The sequence below is a fragment of the Condylura cristata genome, unplaced genomic scaffold (genome assembly GCF_000260355.1).
Source record: "Condylura cristata isolate star-nosed mole 26May11 unplaced genomic scaffold, ConCri1.0 scaffold00005, whole genome shotgun sequence".
Lineage (NCBI taxonomy): Eukaryota > Metazoa > Chordata > Mammalia > Eulipotyphla > Talpidae > Condylura > Condylura cristata.
The window spans coordinates 42,534,075-42,549,535 of record NW_004567106.1 but is presented as its reverse complement, the minus strand read 5'-3'; the positions used below and the strand labels follow the sequence as shown (position 1 = coordinate 42,549,535).

The 15,461-nt window shown below is 42.9% G+C and overlaps 1 protein-coding gene across 4 annotated transcripts in view; it reads left to right on the top strand.

Moving 5' to 3' along the window:
- The window catches only part of NAPEPLD (N-acyl phosphatidylethanolamine phospholipase D), a 68,385-nt gene that overhangs the window by 31,980 nt on the left and 20,944 nt on the right, over window positions 1–15,461 (top strand). For 2 of the 4 annotated variants that reach the window (XM_012720928.1, XM_012720927.1), the window contains one exon: window positions 13,581–13,890. In XM_012720928.1, the coding sequence (XP_012576382.1) occupies window positions 13,597–13,890 (294 nt within the window). In that variant the 5' untranslated portion in view covers window positions 13,581–13,596. Of the gene's footprint in view, window positions 1–403; window positions 447–2,328; window positions 2,402–13,580; window positions 13,891–15,461 lie in introns of those variants that run through there. The other 2 variants (XM_012720926.1, XM_012720925.1) reach the window with 2 other exon arrangements.

The following is a 15,461-nucleotide window of genomic DNA, read 5'->3' as shown; positions in this document are numbered from 1 at the left end:
TAGCCTCCGTTCAGAGGCTAAAATGTTATCTTGTTATGTGCTGGATGAATTAGGACTCCTTTCCAGGGCAAACAAGATCTCTTCGTGGTCCCATACGTTTACATAACTGAAAGAATTGACTTGTTACTCGTTGATGAGTCTTTCTGATGTAGCTTTATTGACTATGAACTGTTTTAGGTGAAAGAATATTTAGGATCAGTCATCCTGTGCTCAGCTTCTATGATTCCACATTTGTTGACAACATCACAGGCAGAAGCCTGTGGAACATCTGCCTTCTTTTTGTCATCAGGTCTGGTCGGGGTGCTGACCTTCACCACATCAAAAGCTAAAAGCGTCTTCACAGCCTGTATGGCCAGGGGCTTTGGCCTGAACATGCGCAGCGGCCGCAGATGTGGTGTCTTCTTTCATGGCTGACTCAGTGGTCGGGGGAACTTGCTGATGGCACAGTGAGTGGTCAGGCTTGTTTCCCTTGGATGCTCTTGCGAGGCCACTCGGGGTGCCTGCAAAGTAGCAGTGTCTTGGGTCTCTGGAAGGTAGGTGATGTGAGGATCTTTTTCTTGTGACTGGGGATGCCTTTCAGCACTTATTTCTTGGCCTTCCAAGTTTTGCTTTGGCTTCACTTTGGGGAGTGGCAGGGGCCTTTTTCACTTTCTATACCCTATTTGTGAAATGTCCTGTGTAGCTTTAAATGAAACTAGCAAATCATCACTTGGAATCTTATTGAAAAGCTTAAAGGAAAATTAATTGTATTTATAGAATATTGACTAAGTGCTTTTAACTTTAAAAAGGGAAAACAACTTTGTTGAATCCAAGAATACTTGTGTTATCAGTGAGGCCATACTGTTTGCTCTTTGCCACTAACTTTATAACGTAGGTTCTGGTTAATTGTGTTGGATTTTCCCTGCAGATTTGACATGATCATTGGAAAGAACAAAGGCTTTGGAGTCTAACTTGGTTTGGATTTTAGTGTCTATTACTCTATGCATACCACTGAAGAAAACCTCTTTTACATCACCTGTAACTCTAGGGTGTTAATATCTACTTCACAGGGATGTGTTGTGGATTAAATGAGATAATGAATATGTGGCCTTGATAAATAATAGCAGTCATGTATTTCTCAGTGTGCCACATTTAGATCAATAAAGCTGCATTTTATTAACCTTTAAAACTTTAATGTTTTGAATAGATCCCCTAAACTTCCCAGCTAATGGTCATCAGTCATTTGTGACTAGTTTTGGGAAACTTAAAAGATCACTCAAATGTTTTTCTCTCCATGAGGGGAGCCTGGTTTTAGGCCATCCAAGGCACTTCGTAGGCCACCCCTGAAATCTTTCTAGTTCCGTTCCCAGCCCACACGTAGGGCGCAGGCTGGATCTGGGCAGCAGGACACAAGAAGAAGCCCCTTTCCCAGGAGGAGACCCCGGGACACCAGATGCGACTTTTGTTGTATCAGGCTGGCCAGAGATCATCCAAATGGCCATCCTGGGTGGGAACCTGGGAAAAGAAGCTTTTGTTTAGCTGTTGCTTAGCTACCTTCAGTAAACTGAGTGTCTGTTACTGAGGAGCAGAAGCAGACTAGATTTTAAGGCATAATATCCGTACATATTTACCACTGAGCCACTAGAGTTTGCATACAGCAGGCCCTTAGATGCCTTCCATAAGGGAAGAGCAACCTCCTCCATGATTCTTGGTAGGGATGGCCGGGCGGAGTTTGCATGTACTCCCCAGGTCTGGGCTTTTCTCCACGTACTCGGGCTCCCCCACATCTCCTTAGAGATGTGCATGTTAGAGTCACTGGTGTGTCTACATTGTCCCAGTGAGTGAGTGTGTGTGTGTCTCCTGGGGGCTTCCTGGCCAGGCTTGGATCCACCTCGCACCCTCAGCTGCTGGGGTAGATGGGCCTCTTGGGGCCCTGGAGTGTGGAGTAAGTGGGCTGGAAAGTAAATGAACAAATGCAAATTTTTTAATATTAAAGCTTTTTGAATGGCTATTTGAGAGGTTTGGTGATGCTTTTAGGAACAGAAATATGGTGTAGGAACTTAACTCCTGTTTATAACAGTTAGTTGGTTTTGCTATGTTATTTCCTATAGGTGACATTTTCCAAGAACTTGTCAGCAATGTTACTTGAAGACTTAACTGTACTCACCTGGTCCCCAAGATTTGTCAGTTTTTAATTGCTATAGTTGGTGGAGTCAGTGGGAATGCCCTTTGTTAACTATCTTTTCCTCACTGTCCTTTGGTTTCTGGTTACATTTACTTCTTTGATATGATTCCCAGCAGGAGATCTTCTTAGAAACAATGAACTACCCCATCGAAGAGTGACTGGGAGTTCAAGCTCCTGTTCTTCAGTCATTCAGTAAATATTTGAGAACTGCTGAATGGATGGCTGTGGTGATAGATGGTATGAATCATCACTGATTACGCTGATTATGGTTTTTGTTTTTTTTTGGCTTTGCTTCCTGGGAGTAGAGTTGAATTTGTGACTGAGCTTGATTGAGCACAAATCTGTGACCTCTCAGACTTTGTCCCCTGCACCCTGGTCTTCCCAGGCCTAGTGCTGCGTGGCAGCGTCATGCTGCCTGTCTAACTTGGAATGTGGGTTGGAGTGGTAAAGTAGGTTTAATGATTGATAACTGCTAGTGTAACAGGTAACAGGTTTCCTGGACTCCGCCCCCACTCCAGATACTGGAACAACTAATCCCATCAATAACAAGGAGAAGCACGCTGGGGCTGGGATGTGAGGGCGGAGCTGAGCAGCCAGGTTGGGATAAAACCGGCCTTGTGGGCTCTGGGGGTCTCTTGGCCTGGTGGTTCGCAGCTGATCGTTTTGGCTCTCGGTCGGTTTTCAGCGCGCCGGTGGAGTCCAAGTCAGCAGAACTGGTAGGTAGGACGTTCCAGTTAACTTGTATTTCTCTCCCTTTTTCTCTGCTCAGCTCCACCCTCCTTCTGGGTGGGCAGGGAACCTGGAGCTTCCCCTTTCCCTAGGGACCACCCTGTTACAGTCCCCCCTTTTGATTTTTAATACCACCATATATCTTTGGTGGCACCAACAGAAAAAGGGAGAGAAATACAAGTTAACTGGAACGTCCTACCTACCAGTTCTGCTGACTTGGACTCCACCGGCGCGCTGAAAACCGATCGAGAGCCAAAACGATCAGCCGCGAACCACCAGGCCAAGAGACCCCCAGAGCCCACATGGCCGGTTTTATCCCAACCTGGCTGCTCAGCTCCACCCTCACATCCTAGCCCCAGCGTGCTTCTCCTTGTTATTGATGGGATTAGTTGTTCCAGTATCTGGAGTGGGGGCGGAGTCCAGGAAACCTGTTACCTGTTACACTAGGAGGCTAGAGGAAGTTCCGGGTACCAGAAAGTCCTTTTGGTTTTTGCTAAATGCCCATCCTACCTTTGTGCCGATGACTGGTTCTGTCTAAACCCTACTTACAGATCAGAAACATCCACAGAGCTTTGAATCAGTTAGGATTTGTTTGGGAGACCGCTGCCTGACATTTTTATTCAGTAGTTTCAGGTGTAGTCTAAAAAAAATTCCACAGGTAATGCCGATGTGCAGCCAGCCCCGAGAATCGCAGGTTAGTTTAAAGCTTTGCACCCTTAGCCTCAGAGCTGCCCTGCCTGGGGAGGAGTGCTCACTGCTTCGGTGGTGACCCTGGGGCAGACCCTCCTGGGGTGACCTGCTGTAGGAAGGGGGGAGTGATGAGACAGCAGAGTCACTTGGGCAGGAGTCAGGTGGCACTTTATCAGGTACATTTATCTAGAGCTGGCCTTGCTGCCTTGTCTTGCTTTTTCCTAATGTGGGCTGTTTCTCCTGTGAGTAAAAGGAACTGGGAGGGAGCCACAGGGAGGGTGCAGGTTGTCCTGCGGCCTTTGCCTTTGCTAGTATCCACATTCCACATTCTTGCTCCCTGGGGGCTAGGCGATTGGGGCATTTTCAGAACCAGAACTCTTATCAAGATGCAAGAGAAGCTCCCGCTGACTCCAGGCAGGTTGGTGAGGCCTCAAGCAGCTATGAAGCCATGTAGGAATCCCGTGGAGAATTGTAGTTTTACATTTGTTTTGAGCTTTGTGAATTCCAAAAGAACAGAGCTTCTCTTATTCAAATATAAAAACAAAAACAAATCCCTTTCTACTTTATTCATGCCATTGCCCTCAGTCCCTCTGTCTCATAGTACAGAAATCTCAAAATGGAATACATAAGCCACCAACCCTTACTAGACTGTTGAGGCAGTAATGAGGCAGTGCCAGGCACCGACCTAAGCATTCTGCCCAGCAACCCACTGACAGGTGCCAGGCCAGAACATTTGGAAGGGGGACAGGGGTGTCAAGGTGGGAAGTATTCACTGAAAAAGTTTAGGTCTCTTATTCCTCTTTTTCTCATAGTGTGGTTTTTCGAGTATATTCAAATTCTGTCCTTCTCTTAATCTTTCATCACTTACTGCATTTTTGCTGGCATTCTTAAAAATGCTGAATTGGGGGCCCTCCCTGGTGGCACAACATGTCAAAAGATAGCTCTGTGAAGCTACCATAGCCACTGCAGCATGAGTTCAATCCCCTGCCTGGAGCTGACCCACAAGGCGCAGCAGACCTCTCCTGTATCCTCCACTGCTCCCCTCAGCAGTGTGTTTTAGTCAATCCGCTTGTTCTGCTCCACACTCTTGTCTCTGGTGAGTTCTCACTCCCTGCACCTCTGGCCTGTACCCCAGTCTATATGCATACATAAATCTTTTTAAAAATGCTGAATTGAGTACATTTGAATAACGTCAAGGCTTTATTAGTTGGTCTTTTGAGGGTATCTGCACTCTGCACTGTAAGGAAATGAGCTGAACAAGATCTGACCCCCAAAGTTCCACCAGGCCTTACTTTCTTGTAACCAGCCTTCTCCCCGCACCCTTACCCCTATCCCATTTTGTTTGTTTGTTTGACCTTTTTTTCACACAAGACTTTCAAAGGACCTGCAAAGCTATTATGAAGGACAGTGTAACACCTGCCTTCCTCCCACAGTCACTAGTGATTCAGGGGATCAAGTAACCTCTCAGTGACTTTCTTGGTCCCTTTACTCTGTTGCTCTCAAGGCCTTTAACTTGACTAAATTCAGACACATAAGAGTCTCTTCAGCATCACTACCCAGTGGATCATAACACTTCATCAGTATGAACCATGCAGTATATAAAGAAAAGTGTTTTTTAACTCTTGAAGAATCTGGGGCAGTTATTTTAGAAATTCCTTTTTCTAAAAGCTATGGAGTTATAGAAGTGATGCTTCTTTAAACATGATATTAAGCCAAAACTGTAGGTTGCTGATAATTTCTTTTTTTCCCCTTTAAAAGAATTTTGAATCTGGCGAGGGGCATGTGTCTCCTACTGAAACTGGAGAGCTAGAACTTTGATATAGCAGACACTTAAACTGTGCTGGTTAAATATGACTTTAAAAATGCTTTAAGTAGACGGCCCTCCCTGTTGACATAATGGGTTAGGATGCAGCGCTGCAAGCTAGCCACAGCCGCTGCAGTATGACTTCCATCCTTGTCCAGGGAGGTGACCCACATGGCGCAGCAGACGTCTCCTGACCTGCCCACTGCTCCCCTCAGCAATGTACTTGGTTGATCTGCCTGTTCTGTGCCCCACTCTCGTGAATCCTCTCAGTGCCCCTGCACCTCTGGCCTATACCCCAGCATTTTGATTAGAATTAGAAGCAATAAATGATATTAACTGCTACTCTACTAAAAATGCTTTTAGTAAAGGCCCTTACAAATTATATTTGAAAATTAAAAAAAAAAGATTTATTTATTCATAACAGAACTGGGATACAAGCCAGAGGTGCAGGGGTGGTGAGAGGCTTCACCAGAGACAGAGTGGAAAGCAGGACAGGCAGGTCGACGAAGTACACTGCTGAGGGGAGCAGCAGGCGCTTCAGGAGAGGTCTGCCGCGCCATGTGGGTCACCTCCGGGGCCACGGATTGAACTTGCACTGAAGCGGTTGTAGCCAGCTTGCAGTGCTGTGTCCTTACCCGGTGTGTCACCAGGAAGGGCCTGCATTTGAAATCTTACTGTGAGGCTGAAAACCAAATGTCTGCTTGACCTATCAGATTTGTCACAAACTCTGCTGAAATAGCATTTCATCTCTGGTCTGTTCGATAAGCCTGTGAGACCCTCACACTTTTCAGTAGTTAATTTTGCATTTGTCAGGCAAAAAAAAAATACTTTTCTTATCCCTTGCTAACCCAGTCTACAGAAAGTTGTTGGTTCTAAGTCATTTTATCTGGGAACTGCTATGAGGGCGTGGGGCTAAGGAGGAGTGACGGAGGACAAGTTACTGGGACAACTATTGAGTTGGCCAAAGTAGGCTCTTTGGTGCAGCCAGAGAGTTGGAATTTTAGATGTGGAAGGGATCAAGGACTCATCACAGATGATGGAAATGAGTCTCAATGACAGGTGATCTTTAACAGTTACAGAATTCAGCGAAATTAAAATTGGAATTAGAACTAAGGTCAGAAAAGAGCACACTTTCCCATCAGGGCCCTTCGGCCTGGCCAGGACCTGTGAAGTCACCTGTGTGTGGTTTCTGTCTGTGTGGCTTGTGCTTTAAAACAAGAGCTTTTCGTTTTTGCCTAATTGAATAGGGATGGGATAGAAAGGCCATGTTTCAAAAGTATATTTTTGAATTCTTGGCTCAAGGGATGGTAAATGAATATTTAAGACTATCTACCATATTTAGAATGAATCTTTAAGTTTCACCAAGACCAGTTTCGTCATCTTTCCTTCCCAGCCTTTTCAGTGAGATAATTCTGGCTATCATGTTACTGGTTTTATTGATTACATAAGAAGTATATCTGTGCTTTTGGTTTGGTGTTATTTTTAAGATAACTGTCATTCCAGTAAACATTTTATGCATGTTTTCTTAATTCACGGTAAGTGGTCCATTTTGATTACCCTAAGGATTCTAATTACAACACTAAATGTGTTTCAAATGGTTTTGGTTTTAAGTTGGCAGTTAACATCACTTATTGCTTCTAATACTAATGAAAGGTTTGCCTTTTTATTTGCCTAGAGAGGGAAAAACTCATTGTAGAGGAAATGCCTAAACTGCTTATATTTTGATGACTTAAACTCTGTTAATAGGCTGTAAAATAACTTTAAGTTCAATATAACTGATTTTTGTCTCATAGGCAATCCATGGTTAGTAACATTTTTTAAAAGAAAACATTTGTATCCTAAAGAGTCTGACAGCAGTTTGCATTCATTCCTCTCAGAACTGTCTATTCTGAGTCTCACATGCAATTTTGCTGTTAGCATTTCTTGGTGAATTCTTTATCAAAACAGTTTTTCTGCCTATAATCAGAGGAGTGTGTTTTAAGACAATTTAAACTTAGTTTGTTTTTTTAAACAAGAAAACATTTTTCAATAGATGATAAAAACAATTTAGGTTCTTTCATAAAGTTTTATATAAATTTTTTAGGGAAGGAAAAATTCCAGCTGAGTTTTTAAATCTATCTGAAGTTCTAGAATATTCTTTTACCTGAATATGGTGCACCTGAAAAACTCATGTGGGTGAAGAGTATTCATCATATTTTGTTTACTTTTCTACTCAACATAAGTATTACTACTCATGATTTGCACTGTGTAGGGTTTTGAAGTACTAGGCCAGGTCAGGGGCTTCATTACAGCCCTTCAAGGAGATGTTTAGTAGCTGTCATCTTTGACACGGAGCCCCACATTTAGAGATATGTGTTAGTCCACCACAAGCTAGCACTTGTGGCGAATGACGGCACCCACTCCCAAATAATGATCTTTCTACTCTTGTGAAGAGTGTAAGGCTTTATAAGTTGTCATTACTTATTTTCATTGTGCTCTAGGTACTATTTATTAAACTTTTTATTTGCTTTGCTTTCTTTTAGCTTTATGAAACTGGTTGAGGCAATCAAATGAGTTAAGAATTAAAATCTACCAATAATATGGTGCAGAACTTTCATTGTTGATGTACGAAGTGTACACACCTCCTCCAGAACATTTTCTTCCATTTTCCAGGGTACCTCCCATCGAGGGCAGGCTCACCCTCCCACCTCACTTCTCAATGGCTGTGGGAATCTGTATTCCCAGTCCTCAGGGAATCTGTATTGCATGTGAAGGATGGGTCAGTTTAATTTAAACCTACTAAACCCTTTGCATATATTTCATCGATTGAAATAGTTTCATTAGCTGTGTTATCTGGCATTGTATTAAAAGTACCTTTCATGAAAGATAGGACAGTAATTATAAAATTGCAAATTTAGTGAGATATTTAAAAATAGTTCTGAGTATTTTTCAGACTTCATGTCAGTATCTATGTGGAATAGATAGTCTCAGTTTTTATTAAACATCTATTCAAGGAATGAATTATAATGCTAGGATTTACAAGTATGTTGAAATCCCAAACATGCACTGTACTAGCATATTTTTTTCTTTAACTTTTAAAATGGTAAAGAGGTGCATTCAGTTCTAGGCAGTTTAACTTAAAGGAAGAAATAATTGCTTTAGAAATAGAGAGAATTTATGTTTTTTAAAAGTGCTTTGCCCAGCTGTGTAGTGAATAACATTCAACTTGGCAGACTTGTCTTCATCAGATGTCAGAGCTGAGACCACTTTGAAGAGAGAGATTTGGGGTAACTCCTATTAAGTAGGCATGGCGTCTTCAGACATGTAGAGAATAACTTGATAATTGCTGGATGGAATTTGGATTGTCCTTTGGTAACAAACTGTTCTCTAAGAGAAACATTTATACTTTTCAGTTTTCATAGGGTTTTGTGACCTTTTAAGTTTGCTTTGGGATTCTAGCTTTCTAGTTCAAATTTAGCAGTTCACAAATTTAGCTCTTCACAAAGCAAAGGAGGCCCAGCAAGTTAAAAATGGTTCTGATTATATTACAAAGCTTAGTGTTTTTACTTTTATTTAGCTATTTGTATTTCCATGTTTACCATGGCATAATTCATCAATTTCAAGACATTTCAATCATATTTTAATACCATCTTAATATCATCGATAACAGGTTATGTTAGTATTATATGACATAATGCAATATGTGTCAATGTAGCCGAGTCTCTATTCCTCTCACTTAGTATTGGCCTGAAATCAAGGTGGAATTTTGGCTTATATATCCATCTCCAAAGTTAATAATATAAAAAGGTTAGTTGGGATATTTGTGATCTTTAAGGAGATTCCAGCTTAGATATGCTCTAGGGTTTAGTCTGGGTGCAAAGCTGAGGTGATGAAGGGACATATAGAGAGTTCGCTTTTGCTCCAGTTTTCATTTTACCTCGGGTGTCTCAGGGTGACCCTCCTGGGCTGTGTTCTCACTGCCGAGTAGTGATGATACTGGTGAGGAGCCTTCCACGTGCCCAGGCCTCAGGCTCACACTCCTCCAGGGGTCGCGCTCGCGTCGCCTGCCGCCTTGCACGCCTGCCGCCTTGCACGCTCACCAGTGGACTTCATTTCTTCCAAAAGGAGTTCAGGTTGTCGTCGTTCGGGTTGTTCTTTCTGTTCCATCACGTCATGTCACTGACAGTGCATCATGTGCAGAGGGGCAGCAGCGCCAGCATTTTGTTCTGCTTTGATAGCCTTCCTGGCGATGTGTGCCCCTACGAGTGTGTGTGTCTGTGCACTCCCACACCCAAAAAAGCTCTTTCAAGTCATGTGCAAAGGCCCTGTGATGCAACCGGTCACTGAGAAGTAGGATCCCTATGCAGCTGAGGAAATAGATGAAGGCAGTGTGTTTGGAGCAGAGAATGTGGGCAGACCTGGGGGCCATACCCTTTGGGCCATCTTGATGACCTCTGCCCGCATTCTGAGAGCAAAGAGAATCCTCTGGAAGTGTTTCCTTTAGTTTTGTCTTGTCTTGGATTGACTTTTAAAATGATCACTGCTGAGAGACTGTTTTTTTTTTTGTGGGTGTTGGGGCAAGGAAATATACTAAGGAACCTAACTTCATAAATGGGTAAGAATGAAAGCCTGAGTGGATGGGAGCTAAGAAAATTAGTGGTTGTGGGAGTAGGCTGCTTTGAAAATGTTTATTGTCCATGGAAAAAATGGATCCCTGACCCATTTTTAGCCTCATCTTACTCTCCAGGTCCCTCAAACAGCTCTTCTCAAATTTTCACTTGTATTACCTCCAAGGTAATCTGGATTCAGGTCAGCATTTCCACTGGTGTCAGTGAGTACTGCTTTGAGTCTTGCTTCTCCTTATACTCAACCTCTTTCTCAAGCTTTGTCAGAAATCCACTTTCTCTTCTATTTTATTTTTTAAAGGTTTATTTATGCATATAAAACTGGAGTACAGGCCAGAGGTGCAGGGGTGGTGAGAGGCTTCATCATACACAGAGCAGGAGCAGAACAGGTTGACTGATGAAGTACACTGCTGAGGGGAACAGCGGATGGGCCAGGAGAGGTCTGTTGAGCCATGTGGGTCACCTCCAGGGGTGGGAATCAGACTCATGCTGAAGTGGCTTTAGCTTCTTAGTGCTGTGTTTTAACCCTGCACCACCAGGGAGGGCCTCTTTCCACTCTGTTACCCATGCTACTCACTCAGCTTGCCCCACCTATTGCCCCAAGTTTGCTAAGATCCGAAGATGCAAGCTTCACTGGTTTAGCTTCCTTATCTCTCGCAGTTATTGTTCTCACTGTCACTACCTTCTTTTGACTGGGCTGCTACTTACCTCTTTGTGCTTCAGTTAAAAAATGGGGACTGTAATGCCTACCTTGAAATTTTGTTGAGTATTAATTTAATCGAATATGTAATTTTAATAGAATGTGTAAAACATGTAGCATAACACATTCTATTAGCAAATGGACATCATGGCCCCTTGTTTCCATCTCATTAATCCATCTCCCTGACTCCAAGTTTTAGCCACTTTTTCATCTTTATTTCTGTTTCCTGAGTGGTCCCATTGCTTATAGTCAAAATTCCTTTAAGGTCTCAGTCCAGCCCCGAAATCTAGTTTCATTCCTTAAGATTTCTTCATATCTTTCAAGTCTTACAAGTCTTTCTTCTTAATCCTGGCTCTACAGACTGCTGGATGTCCTTTGAAAGCCCTATATTTGGATTTTTTTTTTAAATCAGAATACCTTAGCCTCTGATTTTGTTTTTCCAAATAAGTCAAACATTTGCTATATATTTGGTAGAATCACTGTGTATGCATGCACACAGACAGGCACACAAATCTGTGCGTGTATAGCAAGTGCGTGTACCTCGGGGGTGGCTGACCATGACCGGGTGGCACAGATGGGCTCTGGAGCTGCGGATTTTCTTGTGAAGTGCGTAGCAAATGAGGAAAGCATTTCTTTTCAAAGAATTCCAAGAATTTGGGCCAGTTGTTTGGGTAATGTCTTACTAAAGGCTATGAAGTTACAGAGCTGATACTGCTGTGATCTTAAGCCAAAATCTTGTGTGGTTGCTTATGGTTTTTTTTTCCCCCTAAAAGGGTGTTGAATCCTTAACGAGGAACACCACTCTCCCACCGCCCTTGGAAACCTAGAACTTAGTTATAGTACATTTAAGTGGGTGGGTGGGTGTGGGTGGGTGTGTTCATATGTTAAGGGAAATGGGGGTTTAAATAGATTGTTTCTACCATGTATAGAGGCCTGGATCTGAACTCAGTTAAGGTGATTCTATGAGAAGAGTTGATAAAACTCACCCAGAACCTTTGTCTTCTAATAGAATTAAGATTTTTTTTAAGATCTATTTTTATTCATGTAAGAATAGGGTGCAGCCAGAGGTGGGTGGTGAAAGGATTCACCAGAGACAAAGTGGGGAGCAGAACAGGCAGATCTACTGAAATACACTGCTGAGGGGAGCCGCAGGTGAGCAGAGGTCTGCTATGCCATGTGGGTCAGCCCTCTGGCCGGGGGGGTGTATGTATTGCTGCAGTGGCTGGTGATGACTTGATAGCACTGAGCCTCCAGGGAGACCCTAAAATTTAAAGAATTTACATGTATGGTCATCTAGCAGAATTAGAGCATTAGCATGCGGCAAGTGGCAAGCACTTTATATACCTTATGTCACATAATACCTTAAAATCCTTAGGATATAAGTAGGCATTTGTAGATGAGAAAACTGAACACCAGTAGGCTATTTGCCGAAGATGCAAAGTGTGTTAGACTTTAAGTTATGAGACTGTCCCTCAAACAGCAGTGGCTGAGAAACAGTATGTACCTTGGCTTTTCTCAGCTTGAGTTTTTTCACGTCGATTACCCTCCAGACCTTGCACTATTTATTTACTCTAGGCAGTTTGGGGAGGACAGGTGATGGCTTGGTGCCATGTATGTGTTCATTCTGGAGTCTGTTCTTTCCCATTTTCTTCCTCAACAATCATTTAAATACCATCATAGCCATAAGAATATGCAGCTTTCTGTTACAGGGTTTTGAAGTGTCTCCTTGTAACAGAAAGCAAATATTTAATAGGGAAGTGAAATTCATAGCAGATAGATGCATTATCCTTGTACATTATTATCTGTATCTGGAGGCTACTGTAGTTTAGAGTCACAGAGTCAGTGCCATGAGTTCAGGGTTGCAGTAGCAGTGTAACATCAGCTGCAACCTCTAACATTTGTTGAGCTGTTATGTGCATGTATCTGTGTATTGTGTGTGTTATATTTGGTGAAAAGTTTTTAAGTTTTCTTAAAAAAAGATTTGATGGGCCCTCCCTGGTGGCGCAGCGGGTTGAAGCACAGCACTGAGAATCCAAAGCCGCTTCTGCATGAGTTCGATTCTCGCCTGCCCCGGAGGCGACCACGTGGCGAGGCAGACCTCTCCTGACCTGCCCACTGCTCCCCTCAGCAGTGTACGCATTGATCTGCCTGTTCTGCTCCCCAATCTGTCTCGGGTGAAGCCTCTCACCGCCCCTGAGCCGCTGGCCTGTACCCCAGTTCTGTATGCAAAAATAAATCTTAAAAAAAAAAAAAAGATTTGGTTATTTCATGCATACAGAGAGCTGGGGTGTAGGCCAGGAGTGTGGGGGTGGGGAGAGGATTTACCAGAGACAGAGTGGGGAGCAGAACAGGCCAAATAACTGTAAGTACATGACTGAAATGTTTCTCAGTACCGAACTATTATGTCTTTTCTTGGGATTGGGACTTGCTGCACTTTTTGTAACAGCTTATCGTCAGAATAAAAATGACAAGTTCTGGTGGGGTTACAGCTAAGTTGTTTGATTTACTGAGGTGTCTTCAAGAAACTAAAGCTGTCCTGTTTGTGTTATTAGCAATAAAATTTTAAATACTAAAATATGAAAATGCAAGTTGCAGTGAGGTGCTTTAATTTATTCTGCAGGATTTCACCAACCATTGTGGAAATTCATGTTTAAATAGTGGGTTAAGTTGTTTTGGATTATAGCAGATAGACTTTTTAAAAAAAAGTAGGTAAAGCAAATATCTTTTCTATTAGTAAGTTGTGTTAATGAATTATAAAATTGTATTTTGCAGGAAGAAAGCTTGACCTAACATTTTTATTGGCTAAGAAGTAATACTACATAATGTGTTCTTATGCCTTTAAGTTAAACAGAGTATCTACCCCCCCCCCATTTTTTTCCCCTCCTTCAGTTCTTCACCAAAGAACATGGATGAAAATGAAAGCAACCAATCCTTAATGACAAACAGCCAGTATCCTAAAGAAGCAGTAAGGAAACGCAGTAATTCAACACGCAATTCTGGAGGAAGTGATTCTTCTAGATTTTCCAGGAAAAGTTTCAAGTTGGATTATAGACTAGAGGAAGATGTAACTAAGTCAGAGAAAGGAAAGGATGGGAGATTTGTGAATCCATGGCCGACATGGAAAAGTCCTTCCATCACCAATGTTCTCAGATGGCTGATAATGGAAAAAGATCACAGCGGGGTTCCATGTTCCAAAGAGGTAATGTTTGACTTTTTAAGTGCTGTGTATTTGCTCTTTATTTATGTTGCTACACTTTGCTCTAAACTAGATTATGACATTCAGTCAGGCATAGGGCTGGCTTCTGGGGAGAAAGTAAATAAGGTCCCCTCAAGTACGTAGTCAGCAGCAAAAGCACCTCTATGAACAACCTACTGACCTGGCGGTAACTAGACCTACAAGTAGAGAAACAGATAATTCTGCCCAATGAGGCTGGAAATAAAGGCTTCAGAGAGGCAATGATATTTGAGCTAGAAAGATGTGTGATGGCGTAAATCACAGTGACAGGAAGGTAGGTGGTATGTTACGGAAAGCAGTAATTGATGTGTGGAATATGGCTTCCATAAGGACTAGGGAAGGGCCTGGAGCACTTGGTGTTTCACCAGGTGATAAGGCTGGCAAGGCTGTAAAAGACTCTTCAGCTAGCCTTTCCAACTTTTACATTTTGCCTACAGGTTACTCTCCTTTAATTATGCTAGTTTTATTGAGATGTGTCAATAATTGGCATGAAATTTATTCGATGAATGAGACTGTGCTGTCAGGAGTTGGTGGTTCCCAAATGCAGCAGCAACTATCTCTCGCCCTTCTAGCCTTTGTTCCTGCTCTCTGTTCTCACCCTCTGTCCTGCCAGGCTTTGCGTGGTGGTGAGGTAAGGAAGCTGCCACTGGCGCTGGGGGAAGGAAGGGAAGAGTGAGTGGTCATCCTGAAGGCTGGATCTGCGACAGGGACTGATGGGGACTGGGTTAGAAATGCTGGGGGGGGGGGGTTTTTCTTTTGGGGGTTTTCTTCCCCCCCCCAAATGATAGGGTTTTTTTTTTATGCCCCCGATAGCATTTTGTCCATAATATTGATTGTAGTTAATATCATTACTTAGTGTGAATAACTTTTAGGAATCTTTTAGAATGTGGCAGATTTAGTTAATAAACATTGTATATTTCAACATGGAGAAGGACAAGAAAATTATTTTTCCTTTTTTTTTTTTCCTCTCCTGGAGAACCCAATATGTAGAAAAAAACGAGATTGAGCTGTGAGAAGTTAGGGCAAGAGTTCAAGGCGGGCAGAGTATCCACTGGGGGGAACCTCTCCTGTTTTTTGAGTCACCACTAAATATACAGAGGGAGCAATCAGTTTTGTTTCAATTCAGAAAGAAGTGAGTCACTGCATGAAAGTGGGAAGACCTCTCTACACCAGAAACTGAGCTGAGTGTCTGAGGTCTTGCCAGGCCAGTTGTCTTGATGCTCTTTTGGAGCTTTTGCAACTGACAAATGCCTGGACTCAACAGAAATAAGGATCTGGTGTGTAGGCCAGAGGTGTGGGTTGAAGAGGATTCAACGGAGAAAGTAGGGAGCAGAATAGGTGGGTTTACTGAAATATACTGCCAAGGGGATCCGGGGGTGAGAAAGGGGAGGTCTGCTGTGCCTGCCCATGGGGGTCAGCTCCCTGCCATGGCAGGGATCATATGCCGCAGGGGCTGGCAATAATTTGATAACACTGAGACTTTAACCCCTGTACCACCAGAGAAGCCCCAAAGTGTCAGCTTTTTTTTTTTTTTT